This window comes from Sapajus apella, unplaced genomic scaffold (assembly GCF_009761245.1).
Source record: "Sapajus apella isolate SASKATOON/1434 unplaced genomic scaffold, GSC_monkey_1.0 scaffold24, whole genome shotgun sequence".
NCBI lineage: Eukaryota > Metazoa > Chordata > Mammalia > Primates > Cebidae > Sapajus > Sapajus apella.
The window spans coordinates 22,534,079-22,554,278 of record NW_022436964.1 but is presented as its reverse complement, the minus strand read 5'-3'; the positions used below and the strand labels follow the sequence as shown (position 1 = coordinate 22,554,278).

Here is a 20,200-nt window from a genome sequence, read left to right as displayed (position 1 = left end):
AAGCATATTTCAGTGGCGGAAAAAAAAAAACAAAAACAAAAACCCACCTCCATTTGCCTAACTTTGTCAAAATTAAATGCCCAGAATGGAAATGTTTTGAACAAAGTAGAGAATCTAAAGTTTTAAAATTGTACATAAAGTTATGTTTATATGGAGACAGGACAAAATAAATCATTCCATACACCACAACAAAGAAATTTAAGCTATACTCGCATGAAAACAAAATTTGTACAAATTCAGGAGAGAATTATGTAGTGAATTATATATATTCTATATATACTCATACATATACATAGTTAAGTCTGCAAAAGTTAAGTCATGAAAGTGAAGCACATGTTTTTAAATTCTAACCAAGGAGATTAAAAACAAAACAAAACAGAAAAGGTACATAAAACTTCTCTTACAGTTGGGAACCTATCATGTCCTCAAATGTTAGGTATAATATTCTCCTGGGCATCTTCATTTACACATATTTTAACATATACAGTGATAACTCTAAAGCTCCACTCTCACCCAGGCTTTTCAGATTCATATAACCAACTACACCTCCAAATGCGATGACCCAGAAGTACCTCAAATACAAAGCATCCAAAATGGAATCCCTCTACCCCATAATCTGCTGGTGCTCAGTATTCTCTAAGAAAAACCCTTCATGCTCTTAGAAGTATAAGAGTTATCCCCAATTCCTCTTATATTGCCTTTATCCAGTTACTTAGTCCTACTTACGATAATCTGTTAATTGCTATTTAATGTAACTCTATCTCCTTAGTTAAAATCTACCTTTCCCAAACTAGGCCCAACACATCTTGCTTATAAAATAGATCTATGTCTTTTTATGAAGTCTGATTACAATTTGTTGACAGGCTATGGGAAAACAGGTACTCTCATATATTGCTGATGAATACAAAGTGGTATTTTCCCCACTTAGAGGGGAATCTGTCAGTAAACAGAAGTATAAACCAAACTAACAAATACTGTTACTTAAAAACTAGGTAAGAAATAAGATAGAAGCAAACAGGATGGAAGCTCAACTTCTCTTCAGTATCTTTGTTTTGGAGACTTAACTACAGAACTATGTAATGTGTCACATAATTATAAAACAACTAACAAAATGTGAGAAATCCCTAAAAACCAAAAGCAAAATGAACGAAACTACACAACTGGTAGTTTAACACCACCAAGAGAAACTATTACAAGTTATGTGAAAGCATAGTACACTAGACAGCCCAAATGATGTATCTCCTAAGGACAAAAAAGAACTGACTTTTCAGTAGTCCTATTGTTTGCAATATTAGTATTGTTAGTATGAAAACTACCACGACTAGGATACGGCAAATCAGTGACATCATTAGGAACTGTGATTTTTCAGGGTAAAATTAAATATAAAACCACAGAGGTTAAGTTATAACCCTTTCACTCTAAATTTAATTGGATATATCAATGTTCGCCCCTAGTATACTTAAAAGTTATTTCATAGTTCTGTCAAATGACAAGACCTAGAAACATGATCAAACACCTATCAATGAGCAGGACAGACTGTGTGCTTTAAATACCATTTCCAATTCAAAATAACTATTCCTAGACATGGCTGAACCCAGAGCTGGCGCATTCTGTTATACCTGAACACAGAGAAACACTCAAAAACTATTATGACAGTTTCAACTTGAAGGATCCTCCATAGGCCAAAGATGAGACAATCTGAGCACCAAAGTAACAACTGGGATAGGTTAAAGTAAGTGTTAAGATGCACTGGAAGCTCATAATACTTAAAAATAACAATCTCACTGATCAACCTTTGAAGGATTCTAGGAAATTACATTACAAGTAGGCAGCAAATTTTATGATGAGTATATTAGGCTAACAACATCTGAATCTTACCACAGAAAAGTGTCTCCTGATATGATGTCATGCCCTAGGTTAAACAAAAACTGTCTCTCAAGTAGTCTTATCTAATAGAGTGTAAATCAAATGAAACTTTAGATGTGATTATTAGCTTCTCAGGAAACTAACACGTAACAGAAGAATGTGTTAAATACCACATCAGGGATGTGAGTAGTAATATCCAGACTGAGTAAATTGTACAAGACAAATGACACAGTTTATTTAAATAAACAGAGGGCAAAAGGGGAAGAAATCTGTAGATTGAGACTAAGCAACAAAATGCAATGGATGGAGTTTGTTTTGATCCTTATTTGAACAACCTAGGTATATTTTAAAAAGATAATTAAGGAACTATGAACTCTTATCTGAAGCGTTATCTGATGTTAAGGAATCATTGGAAATTTTATGTGACACTTGTTGTTACACTTTGTATGTCAGGGTTTCAAAGTCCATTCCCTGGTTCGATGATGTAGAAGAACTCACAGGACTCCTCCACACATCACAGCATGAAGCTATACCAATGATGATTTAATACAGCCAAAACGACAACAACAAAACAAAAAACAACAACAAAAAGCAAAATCAGCAAAGGGAAAAGGCACATGAAGTGACCACAGGAAACAGGCACAGCTCTCTAAGAGTCATCTCCCAGGAGAGTTACACAGGGCATGCTTAATGCCACCAACAACCAACTGTGTGAAATATTGTCTGCCAGAGCAGCTTATTAGTGTGTTCAAGGTAATTAGGGGCTGATAATAGGTACTGCCTAGCACATACCAGAATTCCAGACTTCCAGAAGCAAGTATTCAGCATAAACCATATTGTTTGCAAAAATAGTTCAGGCACAGTGAACTATTTTTAATCAGAAAATAATGGTAATGTTCCTGAAATCTTAGGCACCCACAGGCGGGGGCCAACCCATATGAACCGATCATTTTAGGGACAGCAGTCTCAGATCTGATAACTCTTTTCTGCAAACTCTAAAAAGAATCATTTTTAAGCCATTTTGTCAGTTGGATACTCTGGGAAACAGAAAAGATGAAGGTAACACCTATGAAAAACACGGAAAGGAAACATAGCTAGGCAGTAAAAGCCCTTAGACCATGATGCTGGTCTATCACTTTGAAAGAAAAAAGGGGCAGGAAAACCCTGAGTGTGGTTCAACTCTGACAACATCTTTGTCAATCTAATGGCAAGCTCAGGTGTGACATTAACATTGGGTAGAAATTGCCAAATCCTGGAAGCTCTGCCACACTTGGTCACTGGCTGAGGGAGGACAAGAAAGAGCATAGCTTTGCCTCTAACACTGGCAGAGTTAGAAAGAGCTGTAGTTGAAAGTGATCAGCTAACCGCACTACTTGCAGCTGGTCAGTGATGGTCTGTTTTGTTTCTGAGATGGAGTCTCGCTCTGCCACCCAGGCTGGAGTGCAGTGGCACGATCTTGGCTCACCACAACCTCTGCCTCCCGTGCTTAAGCGATTCTCCTACCTCTGCCTCCCAAGTAGCTGGGATTACAGGCGTATCCCATCACGCCCAGCTAAGTTTTGTATTTTTAGTAGAAACAGGGTTTCACCATGTTGCTCAGGCTGGTCTCAAACTCCTGACCTCATGATCCACCTCATTTGGCCTCCCAAAGTGCTGGGATTACAGGCATGAGCCACCGTGCCCGGCCATCAAAATCTTTCTTAAGGGGAGATTCACAGTTTCCAAGGCTACATATGAGGCCATTTGCAACAGAAATAATGTAAGGTTCAGGAATTGCTTCAAAATAATACAGTGATGCTCAAGGGTGCTGGTAAAGATAAAACAAAATTGGCCATGAGTTGAAAATGATTAAAGCAAGGTGATGGGTTCATCATACTGTTATTCTGCAATATTTAAAGATTTCTATAATAAATACAAATACTATGCAAGTAAAAATCCAACCACGGACTAAACACAAAAGGCTCTTTCTGGTTTTTGAAGTTTTTCCTTACGTGTATAAATTTTAAAAGGTAACACTCAAGGCTTACAATGAAGATAAGTAGTCTGTCTACTGCCACAACCCACCACATTCCTAACTCCTGTTACTCAAGAGGCAAACACTTTATCTTATTTACCTCAACATTTTCAAACAGCATGTTTTGTATTTTTTGTTGTTAATCTGTTACTGTTAACATCTACCAAATATATTTCACTTGCCTCCATCCTCCTCTTATTATTACTAACACCAAGGCACCGCACTAAGTATTCACATATACTTACAACAACCCTTAGGACAGTTAGGCATTATTGTATCCCTGTATTACAGATGAAGCATAGAAGTTATTTATTTGGACGGTAATAAGGAAGAGAGAGACATGATTCAAACTTATCATCTGGCTCTAGACTCTATACTCTTAACAAGGACTGACAAACTTTTTTCTTCTTCTTAAGGATATTAAACAAACTACGTAGTTTGTAAAATCCGTATCTTTCACATGTTAGCTAAATAGTATTCACGGCTAGGTAATGAAATAATGCTTCAATTACATTTCCTTCCTTCCACAACTGTGTTTTCCTTTGAGTATTTGGTTGCTCTTTTTAGTTATTAATATGTACCTATTATTAATTTATCTACATTCCTATACAGTTGTAGAACTCTGTTCAGACATCTAGGTACTCCATCTTTTTGCAACTTTGAAACATTTCTTCTATTGCCTCCGTCCAATTTCAATCGCAGGCTTTATGGCTGGTACATAGCTATCATGCTAGGATCTCCTTCCATTATCTCCTTTGTTGATTCCTATTTCCTGGAGAGCATGCCTTCTTGTTTTAAACATTAGGCAGGGTTAAAAGTAGTTAAAATGCTCTTTAACAGAAATTAACCAATCCTCTTATTCTTAGCTCTATTCCACATGCCTTCTTCCAAAGTACCTAGTGAATTCAAGGCCTGAGCCTTCCCGAGGTTGTCCAAAACCAATTTGCTTCCTGTTCGTTGGCTTTTTGTCCATAGGTTTCAGTTCTCTCTGGCCTGCTATAAAACCACTGCTCTGTATAATTAATGGTCACCATGGTACCTGTTTGAAAATTATATTCCTAGGCTGGGCATGGTGATTCAGGCCTGTAATCCCACGACTTTGGGAGGCCAAGGCAGGTTAATCACCTGACGTCAAGAGTTCGAGACCAGCCTGGCCAACATGGTGAAACCCCGTGTCTATTAAAAATACAAACATTAGCCAGGTGTTGTGGTGGGTGCCTATAATCCCAGCTGCTCAGGAGGCTGAGGCACAAGAATCGCTTGAACCCAGAAGTGGGAGGTTATAGTGAGCTGAGATTGTGCCACTGCACTGCAGCCTGGGCCACAAGAGCAAGACCTCGTCGTGGTAGGGGGCAAGGGTGGGGGAAGGCAGGAAGGCAGGCAGGCAGGCAGGAAGAAAGGAAGGAGCAAAACAAAGAAGGAAGGAACAAAAGAGCGAAAGCCAAAGAGCAAGTAGATTATTCCTGGGCCCTATCCAAGGACCACAAAATGAGGGGGCAAGGAGAGAGGGTTCCCTCAGGAATCTGTTTCTTAAACATCTTACACTAGTTAAAATGCAGTGTTTCTGACCATCTTTGAGAAACACAAATGTAAAGGGATGATACATAGGTTTGAAGAGGTCAGATCTACTGCTATCTGTGAAGTCCTTCTTCTAAGTACTAAGTGATCTTTTAACACATGAGCAATAAAAAAGTCACATACATATCTAGCTTCTTCCTCTCTCCTTTTGATTACCATCCACTCAGGACCCTACAAGTCATACATATAGGAAATAGTCTTAAGTCTTTGGTAAATACACCAGTAACAACCAAAAAGCAATAGAGCAGATAGGTTATTGTACCAGGGTTCTGAAATTAAATGTCTTATTCTAGTTCCCTATACTCAAGATTGACATGACACTTAATTCAAGAAAAATCTAGTTTCTCCCCTCAAAACCTAGAAATCATTACATTTGACACTGTCAAAAACATTTTTGGGGCTCTTTAAGAAAAAGATCACTACATCAATGTACTCAAGAAAATTAGTTTTGTTACTTTTTAGAAAAACTACTTTCATCTAAAAATACCACCTGATTTTATTCAGAATTGGCTCACTGACTTCTATTTGCAGTAGCCATAATCAAGGCTCCTCAAAATCATGTACCACACCCTGAGAAATAGGTCCAGAAATCTTAAAGAATGCTGGGAACAATGACCACATATTTTAGGACGTTTGCCAGATGAGTTTTTAATTACAGCCTTGCCTGAGTCACCCACAAAATTCTAAGTGATGTTGTAACATTTCATTTGATTTCGATCCCATCCCATGGTAAAGCCTTAACACTGTATTAAAAGCAGCAGTTGAACCTATTTGGTTTAAGCAACGCTTTTAATACTAAAGAGTATGTGTTCTCCCCACAGAGAAGTACATACAGGTGTTTATTGGCAAGTAAAGGACCTCCCTGGTTTATCATATCTGTTCCTGACTAGAGATAAACACAAATATTTAAGTTATGTAAACAAACTGATATGCTATAGACAGATGGTGTTTTACAACAGTGTTTTTTAAAAGCATGCTTCTCCTAAAATGAGAGGTAGTATAGCAGAGCAGTTGCAAGCATGTGCTTTTTGGAGTCTGCCTACTACCTACTAGCTCTCTAACATTGGGTAAGTTACTTCGTTAAATCTCAGTTACTCTTCCCACTTTACACATAAGAAAATATCTACTTCACTGAGTTTCTATGAGGATTACATGAGAAAATCCAGATAAAGTATTTGTATACTGCTTGGCCACAGTGTTATTTTATTAAGAGAATTATTGGATTAAGCTACTTTAATTTGGTCTTCACTATGAAAAGGCTCTAGGCAATCATTTGCCCATGGTTAAAGACTGTAACTTACCTAGCCACAGGTAACTGTTCATTCTTAAGATGCAATACTGACATACTAACTTTCTTAAGATTTTTCCTCTTTACATACACATTGCGTTGTTTAAACTACTAGGTATTTTCTAGCTTACTTTTATTCTTACAGAAATCATCTAAAGTTACAAGCCAAGGCGTCTAAATTAGACCACTAAGTTTAATAAAGCAAGGAAAAGCAAGTCACTAACAACAATAGTTTCCTTACACTTATCTTTTGAATTGACCTGTAAGACTAATGGTGCATGTTAAATCCTTGGCTGTAAGAGGATAAAGAGAACAGGTGGTAGTGTGGTAACTATGGCCTAAAAATTAAAGCCTAGACCACAGCATTATGAACTTCATGCCATGCCAGGCACAGTGGCTGAAGGCCTGTACTCCCAGCACTTTTGGGAGGTCGAGGTGGAAGGATTGCTTGCACCTAGAGTTTGAGACCAGCCTGGGCAACAAAGTGAGATGTCATCGCTTAAAAAAAAATCAAAAATTAACTGAGTGCAATCGTGTGCACCCGTGGTCCAAGCTGAGGCAGGAGGATCACTTCAGCTCAGGAAGTCAAGGTTGCAGTGAGCCACGTTTGCGCCACTCCATTTCCACCTGGGTGATGGAGTGAGACCCTGTCTCAAAAAAAAAAAAAAAAAAAAGAAAGGAAAAAAAAAAACACTTTAAGCCAATGTTTAGAGAACTTCTGAACTGACTGAAAATTTATGGGTTGATTATTCTGTATTGACCAGGGACTGAGTTGCTTCATCCACTGATAACATGTCAAGGAAACAGCACTTTACAATCAGGAAAGAATGTGACATCTAGTTTAAAAGGACTGACTGCCGGTGGTGGCTCACACCTGTAATTCCAGCACTCTAGGAGGCCAAGGTGGGCGGATCACTTGAGGTCAGCAGTTTGAGACCAACCTGCCAAATACGGTGAAACCCCATCTCTACTAAAAATGCCAAAATTAGCCAGACATGGTGGCAGGCACCTGTAATCTCAGCTACTAGGGAGGCTGAGGCATGAGAATCGCTTGCACCTGGAAGGCAGAGGTTGCAGCAAACAAAGATCATGCCACTGCATTCCAGCTTGGGCAACAGAGCGAGAAAAACCTTAGATCTGAGAATGGTCAACTATTATATAGCACATCACTCATTCAAGAATTTGCTAGACAAATTCCCCCATGAATACATTATGCACATTACTTTCTATGCAAAATTCATACGGGTAAAGACTGTATATTCGAGAAACAGTCCCTCATTTAAAGTCACCTATAGATCATTTAGCTTGAATGAAATAAAATTTTAGAAAAGACTGAGCTCCAATATTTTGTCAACAGGGAAGCTAAATGGAAAAAAGAAAAAACAAGCTACAAACTAACTAGACACACTAAAATAAGAATGAATCTGGCCAGGCATGGTGGCTCATGCCTGTAATCCCAGCACTTTGGGAGGCTGAGGCAGGCAAATCACCAGGTCAGGAGTTTGAGACCAGTCTGGCCAACATGGTGAAATCACATCTCTACTAAAAGATACAAAAAAATTAACCGGGCGTGGTGAAACATGCCTGTAATCCCAGCTGTCAGGGAGGCTGAGGCAGAAGAATTGCTTGAACCCGGGAGGCAGAGGTTACAGTGAACACAGATCACGCCATTGCACTCCAGGCTGTGCGACAGGGCGTCTCAAAAAAAATAAATAAATAAAGAATGCATATCATTTTTGGCTCAAGCCATCCTCCCACTTCAGCCTCCTGAGTAGCTGGGACTACAGGTGCACACCATCATAGCTGGCATTCATTCATTCATTCATTCATTCATTCATTCATTTATTTAGTAGAGACGGGGTTTTGCCATGTTGCCTACGCTGGTCTTGAACTCCTGGTCTCAAGTAATCTCCTTGCCATGGGCTCCCAAAGTGCTAGGGTTACAGGTATGAGCCACTGCACAGGCCAAGAATTTGCATTTCTAACACGTGACTCTGATGCTCCTGGCCAAGCACCACACTTTGAGAATCAGTGGACAAACGCAGTGGTTCTCAACCATGGCTAGACATTAGAATCACAGGGAATTATTATCACAGGGAATGATTAGAAGAATCATTAGAACTTTTGAAGACATCAATGCCAGGGAGAAGGAAGGGTGATCCCTCAGAAGGATTATACTAGAAATTCTATGGGAAGAGGTCCCATACACTGATCATTTTGAAAACTCTGAAAACTTAGACAAGTGTGCCAGGGTTGAGGACCACTAGTCTAAGTAATTCAAATGAATCTAAACCAAATCCATTGAGAGCAGATGCTTCTTAATACAAAAGCAAGACAAAGATTTTAGCATTTGTCTGCTCATAAAGCAGCCAAATGATGAGTACAGAAAAAATTTGGCAGGATAGCCTAAGTGGATGACACACCCATGGTTTAACTCAATAGAAACTGCATGTGTGCTTTTTGCTTTAAATCCGAGGCAAAGTCTAAAGCAAGTCTTTAGGTCATACTTGCTATTAAATGTTTATATAAAATAGTTCACCTCTGAGGGCAATATATAAGTAGGCTATTACAATTATATGTAACATGTCTGTGCTGAATCACAATATCGCATATTGGTGAACTCTTAGGTTCTGGAGTCAGACAATTTAATAGATGTGACCCTTGGCTAATTATATAATTAACCCTTGGTTTCCTCATATGAGAGTTAATGTAACTAACATTATAGTCACGCTAAAGATTATGCAGCATCTGCATAAAGAGTTATGCCGAGTCTGGCACATAAGACAACAATCTCTAAAACATCATAAGCTATGCCACAGATATTATTAAAAACACTAAGGAAATGATTGCCTTTCAACACCACTACTTCCCTCAGTCAACATCCTGACTCTTCATCAATAGCTTCAGGGTCTCCACTTGCAAGACGGCTGTCAGTTTTGTGAATTTAGACATTTAGGGCCCTTAAAAATGTTAAATCTTAACTTTTAATATCTTAACTACAGAGAGGATAATTGATACGAATAAGCAATATTGAGGAAGCTATAAAACTGAACAGTACACTTAGTAAAATAAAATACTGATGACTTAATGATCTATAATTGCCTCTATATCTTGACATCTCGCTTACTTTTAAGTTTTCTTCCCTTTGCTTTTTTCCCTGCCTTGGCCTCCCAAAGTCCATTTCTGTTCTGTTCAAAATACCACTAGAAACAAGAGTTTTCATTCAGAAGTACAGTCTCTCTCCAGTAATCAGAGTCTGAGTAAGGAGAGGTAGTTCTCACAGCCAAGTTGTATGTGCCCACTAACGGAATGCTTTTAAAAATGACTTAAGAATTCCTTGGAATCTAAATCTCCAGAGTTTAAATTTAATAATTCTACTGCCAAAGTTTTCCCTGAGTACTGATTAGGTTGAGTTCTACTAAAACAAGGGTGAGGACAGATAAGTGACACAGAAGAGCAATCCGGAAAAAAACCTACAAATATCCATCTACTTTGTACATAATGTCAACCCCATGTTTGCTTTGCACTATCTGCATAGAGCTGTGAACCACAAAGTTGACAGTTTAATGTAGGCCTTAAGGCAGACAAACTATCGAATATTCACAAGAAACCTTCAATAATTCAGGAAGGGCATGGGGGTTCACACCTGTAATCCCAAAACTTTGGGACATGGAGGCAGGTGGATCACTTGAAGTCAGGAGTTCAAGACAAGCCTGGCCAACACAGCGGAACTCTGTCTCTACTAAAAACACAAAAATTAGCCGGTCGGGGTGGTGCATATCTGTGTCTCAGGAGGCTGAGACAGGAGAATCATCTGAACCCGGGAGACAGAAATTGCAGTGAGTCAAGATCATGCCACTGCACTACAGCCTGGGCCATAGAGCAAGGCTCTGTTTCAAACAAAGAAAAAACAATTCAGCCTATGTTCACCAAGAAATCCATAAAAAAAAAGGAACATTTACAAGTAACTAGTAAAACTCAAATTTTAAAACATTTCATATTGGCCGGGCACGGTGGCTCAAGCCTGTAATCCCAGCACTTTGGGAGGCCGAGGCGGGTGGATCACGAGGTCAAGAGATCGAGACCATCCTGGTCAACATGGTGAAACCCCGTCTCTACTAAAAATACAAAAAATTAGCTGGGCATGGTAGTGCGTGCCTGTAATCCCAGCTACTCAGGAGGCTGAGGCAGGAGAATTGCCTGAACCCAGGAGGTGGAGGTTGCGGTGAGCCGAGATCGCGCCATTGCATTCCAGCCTGGGTAACATGAGTGAAACTCCGTCTCAAAAAAAAAAAAAAAAAAAAAAAAAATTTCATATTTAATATAACCTGTTTTTCATGAATTTAGTTTCTATCTATAATTTTTAGAAGAAAAATGGAGACAAATTAAGAAACAAATTATTTCAGTTATATTTGAGAGTTACGTCTTCTACCATATCTTAAGGTTTTTTGGTTTTGTTTTTGAAACTCCTTTACCTAAATAGAAACATCATAAATCTGTAATGTCTATCATTCCTCATAGACTAAAAATTGTTTTTAACTCTGCTCTCACTGGAGTAGGAGCTGAAAATTCAAGGGAATATCTATCTTGGCCTAATTCAGCAAGCAATTTTGTTTTAATGAAGGTTCATTTCAAAAACTGGTAATTAATCTGGTCTAGTAATCTATTAGATATGTAGATTACTATAAAAAATAGATTTTAAACATCTGCATTTTGACTGACAAACATTGCATATCCCAAAAGAATTCCAGAGGCAGGTTTCTTTTATCTCATGTACATCTCCCTGCTTTTGCTAACTGATATCTTGTTCAAACTACACGCCGTACTCAGAGGCTTGGAGATAAACTGTGCACAGGTTTCCCAAATAATGCTTATCACTCTAGGAGACAAATGAAAAACTAGTTATTTGAGAGAAATGCTATAAAGCCATAAATGCAATGTGATGGTAATCTTTAAGTACTTAAAGCCTATTTAGTTGAAGTAAAAAAATTTAACTTTGAGAGACACTAGCTTAGAGGTAAAAATGATATGCTGAGGTAAGAGGTCATCTAATACAATTACTAACTTTATAAATTCTCTTTGCAATGCATCATCTCCAATAAGTCTTCCAGGCTATGGTTGAAAATAGCCAATGCTAGTTCACTGGCTACATCTCAAGGCGCACCATTCTCTATCTTCAGAGAGATTTGACTGGTAGGAAGTTTAGGTTATCCTGAAACTTCCCTTCTATGTTATATAGAACTTCCTTTTGAAAGAGCTTTTAAAATGTGGGAACTGTCATAATCTAAGCTTTTCAAGCTAAGTATTTAGTTCTTTCAGCTACTCTTCACTATAGTTTTACGTTTTGAATCCTACTCTGTGCATGCAACACATCCTGCCGGTACTGTTTTTAAGGCATGGGAGCTAGAAGACAAATTTATACTCTGGTATGAAAAATTATAAACATTCTAGATTTTGAACTAATACTTGGTAAGAATTTGGTAGCATATTTTCCACACATATTAATGTATCACTTGAATAGTGACTTAAGCTCATTTGGTGTGTTTAATACATACTAAATCTGTCCCAACAGTAACTTTTGGTTGGGTGCAGTGGCTCACGCCTGTAATCCCAGCACTTTGGGAGGCCGAGGCAGGCGGACCATCTGAGATCAGGAGTTCGAGACCAGCCTGACCAACATGGAGAAACCCCGTCTCTACTAAAAAATATATAAAATTAGCTAGGCATGGTGACACATGCCTGTAATCCCAGCTACTAGGGAGGCTGAGGCTGGAGAATCACTTTAACCCAGAAGGCGGAGGTTGCAGTGAGCCAAGATGGTGCCACTGCACTCCAGCCTGGGTAACAAGAGTCAAACTCCAACTCAATCAGTCAATCAATCTGTCCCAATAGTAACTTTTGTACTACACTATTTTTTTAAATGGGTAAAGACAACAGTTTACTGTCAGAATCTAAGCCCTCAAGGCAAGTTCTTAATACCACTTCCATCCTAACATTTTTAAACCTATTTTGGGCCAGGTGTGGTGGCTCAGGCCTGTAATCCCAGCACCTTAGGAGGCCAAGGTAGGTGAATCACTTGAAGTCAGGAGTTCAAGACCAGCCTGGCCAACACAGTGAACCCCTGTTTCTGCTGAAGAATGTAATAATTAGCAACGTGTGAACCTCTAGTCCCAGCTACTCAGGAGACTGAGGCAGAAGAATAGCTTGAACCTGAAAGGTGGAGGTTGCAGTGAGCTGGGGCTGTACCATAGCACTCCGACCTGGATGACAGAGAGAGACTCCATCGCTAAATCAATCAATCAATCTTATTTTCTCCAGGAAGTGGGGTTGGGGAGTGACTGCTAATCAATATGAGATTTCTTTTTTGGGAGATATTCTAAAATTTGTTTGTGGTGATATGTCAGGTAAACTGTACATGAACTATCTCAATAAAAAGCTGTTTAAAAAAATATTTTGCACTGGGCATAGTGGCTCACACCTTTAATCCCAGCACTTTGGAAGGTTGAGGCAGGAGGATTACTTGAGCTCAGGAGTTCAACACCAGCCTGGGCAATAAAGTGAGACCGCATCTCTACAAAAAAATTAGCTGGCCGGGCGTGCTGGCTCATGTCTGTAATCCCAGCACTTTGGAAGGCTGACATGGGCAGATCACCTGAGATCTGGAGTTTGAGACCAGCCTGGCCAACATGGTAAAACCCTATTTCTACTAAAAATACAAAAATTAGCCGGGCATGGTGGTACACACCTATAATGCTAGCTACTCAGGAGGCTAAGGCAGGAGACTAGCTTGAACCCAGGAGGTGGAGGTTGCAGTGAGCTGAGACTGCACCACCGTACACCACCCTAAGCTACAGTGTGAGACTCTGTCCCCCCAAAAAAAAACCCTTAGCCAAGCATGGCAATACATATGCCTGTATTCTCAGCTACTTGGGAGGCTAAGGTGAGAGGATCGCTTAAACTCAGGAGGCGGAGAATGCAGTGAGCCACCATCACATCACTGTATTCCAGCATGTGCAGCAAAGTGAGACCCTCTCCCCATCCCCACTACAACATATACATATAGATGTCACTCAAATGGCTGTTACACCACATATTTTAAAACACACTTTACAAAATACCGTTAAAATACCTATTAAAAAACCTAATAGAGGCTGGGCACAGTGGCTCTCACCCCTATAATCCCAGCACTTTGAGAGGCAAATGGGGGCAGATCACTCACGGTCAAAAGTTTGAGACCAGCCTGGACAACATGGTAAAGCACTGTCTCTACTAAAAATACAAAAATTAACCAGGCATGGCAACATGTGCCTATAATCCCAGCTACTTGGGAGGCTGAGGTAGGATAATCACTTGAACCCAGGAGGTTGAGGTTACAGTGACGCAAGATCACACCACTGCACTCCAGCTTGGGCAACAAAGAGAGACTCCGTGTAAAATTAAAAAAAAAATTAAAAAAAAAACCTAACAGAGAAAAAGACAAGCAGAAACTCATACACTCTAAATTAAGCCAAATATTATGATACTGAAAAATAAACCACGTAAGAACCAGAGATAATCGAGAGCTAAAAGGCCCTTATTAAAGTACAACCACCAAAACCAAAAAGTAACAGACTGAACATGGCCGCTAAAGGATTTCTTCAGAAAGACTTTTTAAAATTATCTTGAAATAGAAGGCTTTGTTTCTACAAATGAAAACATGAATAAAGTCCTCAATAGTCTGAGCACTTACTCATCATACTGGATATGGTAAATAACGTCTTCATCAGCAGCAACAGAGTCTGAATTAGACGTAGAGGGTACACTGTCCAATTTATTTGTGTTGTCTTTGGATTTATGATTTACATTTCCATTAGTCCTTTTACAAGAACTGCCATTCTTCAGTGGAGTTTTGCCACGTGACTGTCCATCAGAAGCTCTAGTAACACTATGTATGTGTGCTTCAAACCAAGCACCAAGGCCGACATCTCTGGCATCCACCAATTCATTTACCTAAAAAAAGTTTAAAATCAGTTAATGAAGCTTAATTTTGTCTACTGCTTCAAAAACCTCAATATAACTCAAGTTATTTGTGGGTTATCATGGTAAACAATATTTTCAGCCTACTCATGTTTAAAGTGATTAATAAGATTAGATCAAGACTATTCTTTCTGGATTGTGCTATCCTAAATCTATTTACTGATATAAAAACTAACTTTCTTCCTAATTTCCTTCAATGAAATAGGTGTTTTCTTTAACTGCTCCTTACTGGTATATACACTAGACTTTTGAAAATATAATTCTTATGTACCTAAGAGTCATTCTTGCAAGTCATCCAGAAAGAATGACACTAATGAAAAGCCAGGACTTTAAACTATTATGACTATTAATCTGTTCCATTCATTTCTTCATAATCTTCAAGGTAACTTACACAGTCAGTCCAACCAGAAAACAGTAAAGTATTAAACAGAAAACAAAACTTGAAAATGAGAGAATTATGCACAATAAAAAAATAAGAGTCTAATGAACCCATTTATACAAAATGGTGAAGTTCCATCACTTGTTAGTAACTCATTAAGCAAATACGTGTATCTACTATCTCAAAGAACAAAGATGAAATATAAAAATGAAAAGGACTGTAATACACAAAATGCAGTCAAGTCTAATGGCTGATCCAGAACTAACCCATGCAATCTGACAAAAGGAAAGAGTGTTATCAGAGAATTAAGAGTTATAAAATGGAAGGTTAAAAAAAAAAATCCTGTCTTCTTAAACACTGTTTAAAAGATCAGGCCAGGCGCGGTGGCTCACACTGTAATCCCAGCACTTTGGGGGGCCAAGGCGGGTGGATCACTTGAGGTCAGGAGTTTGAGACCAGCCTGGCCAACATGGTGAAACCCCATCTCTACTAAAAATACAAAAATTAGCCAGGCATGGTGGGGCACGTTTGTAATCCCAGCTATACAGAAAGCTTAGAGGTAGGAGAATCACTTGAACCCGGGAGGTGGAGGTTACAGTGAGTTAAGATCAGGCCAGTGCACTCCAGCCTGGGCAATAGAGCAAGACTGTCTCAAAAAGGGGGTGGGGGGAAGCCAGAGCCAAGAGAAATTCCTTCAACTTTTTTAAAAGCCCATAAAAAGGAAAAAAATGAAACCAACACAAAATCACTACTTCATCAAGCAATCTTTTCCTTGAGGATAGAAGAGACCACCTAAGGTGTTTATCGTAATTCTGACAGATGGTAAACCCTGTGGGAGAAGTATATACTAAAAGTTAAATGTCAATATGTCAGATATTATGCAAGGGTCCTTACTCAGGTAAGTCTAATCCTAACAAGTCTAATTTCTATTTTACAAAATGAGGAAAGAAAGGCTCTGAGAAATTAACTTGCTTTAGGTTTAAGCTAATGAAATATAAGGTCAGGATTTGAAGACATCCTTGACTTTAAAGCTTATGTTCTTACCATTATACCATGAACCTTGATATAAATGGCAAGATAGGTATACAGGAATTTCAAAGGTAAATGAGGATCTTAGAAATAAGTTACTGAAATAAAGAAAAGGTTCAAACCACAAACTGAGAGAAGGTAGCAAGAATACAGACAAAACAAAATCTCAACTGTCACTACCAGAAGAGGTACATTTGACCAAAGACAGTATATGTAATGAACACGGTAGCAATGAAATAGCTTGAAATACATAGGTTTAATATTACACAAGAATGAAGAATTTAGGACAAAAGAAAAGCCTAACAGCCAACCACCGTGGGTATTACCAAGAATCAGAGATTGAGTATGTTATAGATTACATAAATTAATTCATATATTAAATAAACATAGGCTCATTTCTCCCACAGTACTCACTGACAAATTAAAAACATTTAATCTCTTGTAGACAATATAGTAAAAATGAAAATAATCAATGTTAAGGTCCATCATACTTAGGAGAATAAACTGAGGTTACTAATCTGTCACAGCCAATTAAAATGTAAGTTTCATATATTATTATAAAAATATTGCTGTAAGGCCAGCCATGGTGGCTCATGCCTGTAATCCCAGCACTCTGGGAGGCCGAGGTGGATGGATCACAAGGTCAGGAGTTTAAGACCATCCTGGCCAATAAGGTGAAACCCAGTCTCTACTAAAAATACAAAAATTAGCTGGGTGTGGTGGGAGGCACCTGTAGTCCTAGCTGCTCGGGAGGCTGAGGCAGGGGAATTACTTGAACCCTGGAGGCGGAGGTTGCAGTGAGCTGTGATGGCACCACTGTACTCCAGCCTGGGCAGTAGAGTGAGGCTCTGTCTCAAAGGAAAAAAAAATCGCTATAGCAGAGAATGCAGCATATAGTTGATACTAAAATGTTAACAGCAAAAATATATTACACTATAATCAACCTTACTAAGGAGCAGGAAGAGGCACAAATGAAGTACTGAATTTGCCTATCAAATATATGATACTAGCAGGCAGATCTAATACCTGGCTACCTTAACATCTAACAATGAAACTAAGTTAACAGAAACCTAAATCAACCTCAAAATACTGCCATTGCTTGAACATCAACACACAGAACACAACAGCTCACAAAGATAGGGCATTCTTTATATGCCCTACCTTTATAACTGGAAACAAGTTATAGATTTTATTTTATTTTTAAGATGAGTCTTGCCCTGTCGCCCAGGCTGGAGTGCAATGGCGTGATCTCGGCTCACTGAAACCTCTGTCTCCTGGGTTCAAGCGATTCTCCTGCCTCAGCCTCCTGAGTAGCTAGGAGTATAGGCATGTGCCACCATGCCCAGCTAATTTTTTGTTATTTTTAGTAGAGACAGGGTTTCACCACATTGGCCAGGCTGGTCTCAAACTCCTGACCTCATGATCCATCTACCTCGGCCTCCCAAAGTGCTGCGATTACAGGTGTGAGAAACCAGGCCTAGCCCAAGTTATAGATTCATAACTGCATTTATAGCTAGAATTTATAACTGGAAATAAGAACTTTTTTTTTTTGTTTTTTTAGTAGAGAAGGTTTTGCCATGTTGGCCAGACTGGTCTCAAACTCCTGACCTCAGGTGGTCCACCTGCCCCTGCCTCTCAAAGTGCTGGGATTACCTTTTTTCTTTTTTTAAAAGACAGGCTCCTGCTCTGTTGCCCAGGCTGGATGCAGCATTCTGACCACAGCTCACTGCAGCCTCCTACTGCTGAGCTCAAATTCCTGAGCAGCTAGGACTACAGGAATATGCCACCATACCTAGCTAATGTTATTTCTTGTAGAGTCAGAGTTTGCTATGTTGCTGAGGCTGGGTTTGAGCTCCTGGTCTCAAGCAATTCTCTTTCTTGGTCTCTCATAGCGCTGAGATTACACACAAGGCACTGCCTGGTCAAAAAAAAAAAGTATTATCCTACTAAGTACAGTAAGTATCCTGCCAAGTACTGCCGTGAGTAACCACTCACAGAAATCCATATAAACTGGGTGGGGGGAGAAATGCTCTGAAATTCAAAACTTTCTGCACACTGGACAGACATACTAAGTCAGGCAAAATTTGAATGGGCCAAGATGAATGTGAGATGTTAAAGCTGTTTTATAAAGCTTGGGTTTTAAAGGCAGTCCAGAAGAAAAACACTGACCATACGCTCTGTACTGTCTATTACATTTCATAATCAAAAAGGCTAAACATCAAGAACTGTACTGTGGACAAAAATAATATACTAAGATATCAATAATTCTGTTTCCAGTACTTTCTATCACACAACGAGTATAAGAAAACACGTAAGAAGTTTACCAGTACCACATGCTCACCTAAACTGTAAAGGCCTACCATCATCATTCTAAACAGTCATCATTTAGGCCACAATGACAGACAGCCATTTCAAAAGTATAATCTTTCTGGAGTTATAAAAACCTTCCATATACAAAAACCAAAATTGAAACCAACTTAGGTTTAAAGTCTACCTTGCTTCGGAAAATTAGTTCCTAATCTAGAACCAGTATGATTCAATTTATGTTCAATGTACACACAATGTGAATGGATGGACCCAGCCTCTGTACAATCTTTCATAGTCTCTCCATATGTGGTAGTGGTATCTAGTTTCTTGCAGTAACATATGAAAATATTTGAAACTGGTTACATATTGCTCAGAGTTATCAAATACGGCAAAATAATGATACTGGGTAATAAATAACTTCAGATGTAAAAAAAAAAAAATTTGGGGGGGGGATGGAGTCTTGTTCTGTCACCCAGGCAGGAGTGCAGTGGTGCAGTCTCAGCTCACTGAAACCTCTGCCGCTGGGTTCAAGAGATCCTCCTATCTCAGCCTTCTGAGTAACTAGGATTACAGTCATACACCAGTACGCCTGGCTAATTTTTGTATTTTTAGTAGAGACAGGGTTTCGCCATGTTTGCCAGTCTGGCTGTGAACTCCTGACCTCAGGTGATCTGCCTGCCTCGACCTTCCAAAGTGCTGACATTACATGTTTGAGCCACCATACCTGAAATTTCATATTAACATATTGTTTAAATGTTTACTCATGCCAGTTTTGAATAAAGTTAATTTGAAAATTCATCTTTTATACCTGTTTATCATGAGGTTCATTACAACATTGCAGTCAGAAGGAAAAGTCTAAAAATCATCCATAAAGCAATTTCAAGTATAGAAAACTCTACATCTATAAAAAGAAAATATTTACCAAGTGACAAAGGCAAGAAAACAAGACAAAGTAATAAAATGCCCAATTTCTAAGTGCCCTATAATCAACTTAAGGTTTTGATATATTATCTACTCAGATTTGTACTGTCGGAAGTACAAAAAATCCAATGCAAATTTTAAACAAATTAATTTGGTCCGGGCACAGTGATTCACACCTGTAATGCTAGTACTTTGGGGGCTGAGGCAGGTGATCACCTGAGGACAGGAGTTTGAGACCAGCCTGGACAACATGGTGAAACCTCGTCTTTACTAAAAGTACAAAAATTAGCCAGGCATAGTGGTGGGTGCCTGTAAGTCCAGAGGCTGAAGCCAAAGAATAACTTGAACCTATAAGGTGGAGGTTGCAGTGAGCTGAGATGGCATCCCTGTACTCCAGCCTGGGCAACAGAGTAAGATTCCATCTCAAAAATAAAAATAAAGCAAATCATTTCAAAAGTAGCAGCTTCTAAATGGTTTCCAGTTTAGTCAACAAGTCAATATGTGTTAAAAATTCTGTGAAGGCAGAATACTGATTACAAACATATGCTAGATATCCAAATACTTATGGAATGAACTATCCAGAAATATGTACTTCTATCTGAAAAAAATAAAGGCACCAGTCAAAATTTCAAATACCTATGACAATTACCAAGGTTCATTCAAAAAAAAAAAAAAAAAAAAAAAAAAAAAAGAGTAAGTAAATATAGAGGAGCTTCAACTAAGATTAAACACAGATCTAAATTTATTACTGTATGAACCGCAGCCTTCTGAGAATTTAAATGCTAGGTTCCAATGTGTTCCT

At 38.8% G+C, this 20,200-nt stretch overlaps 1 protein-coding gene across 3 annotated transcripts in view; it reads right to left on the bottom strand.

Moving 5' to 3' along the window:
• Positions 1 to 20,200, bottom strand: part of UHRF2 (ubiquitin like with PHD and ring finger domains 2) — a 105,930-nt gene that overhangs the window by 59,348 nt on the left and 26,382 nt on the right. For all 3 annotated transcript variants that reach the window (XM_032291092.1, XM_032291093.1, XM_032291094.1), the window contains exon 3: positions 14,476 to 14,735. In XM_032291092.1, the coding sequence (XP_032146983.1) occupies positions 14,476 to 14,735 (260 nt within the window). The remainder of the gene's footprint in view (positions 1 to 14,475; positions 14,736 to 20,200) is intronic.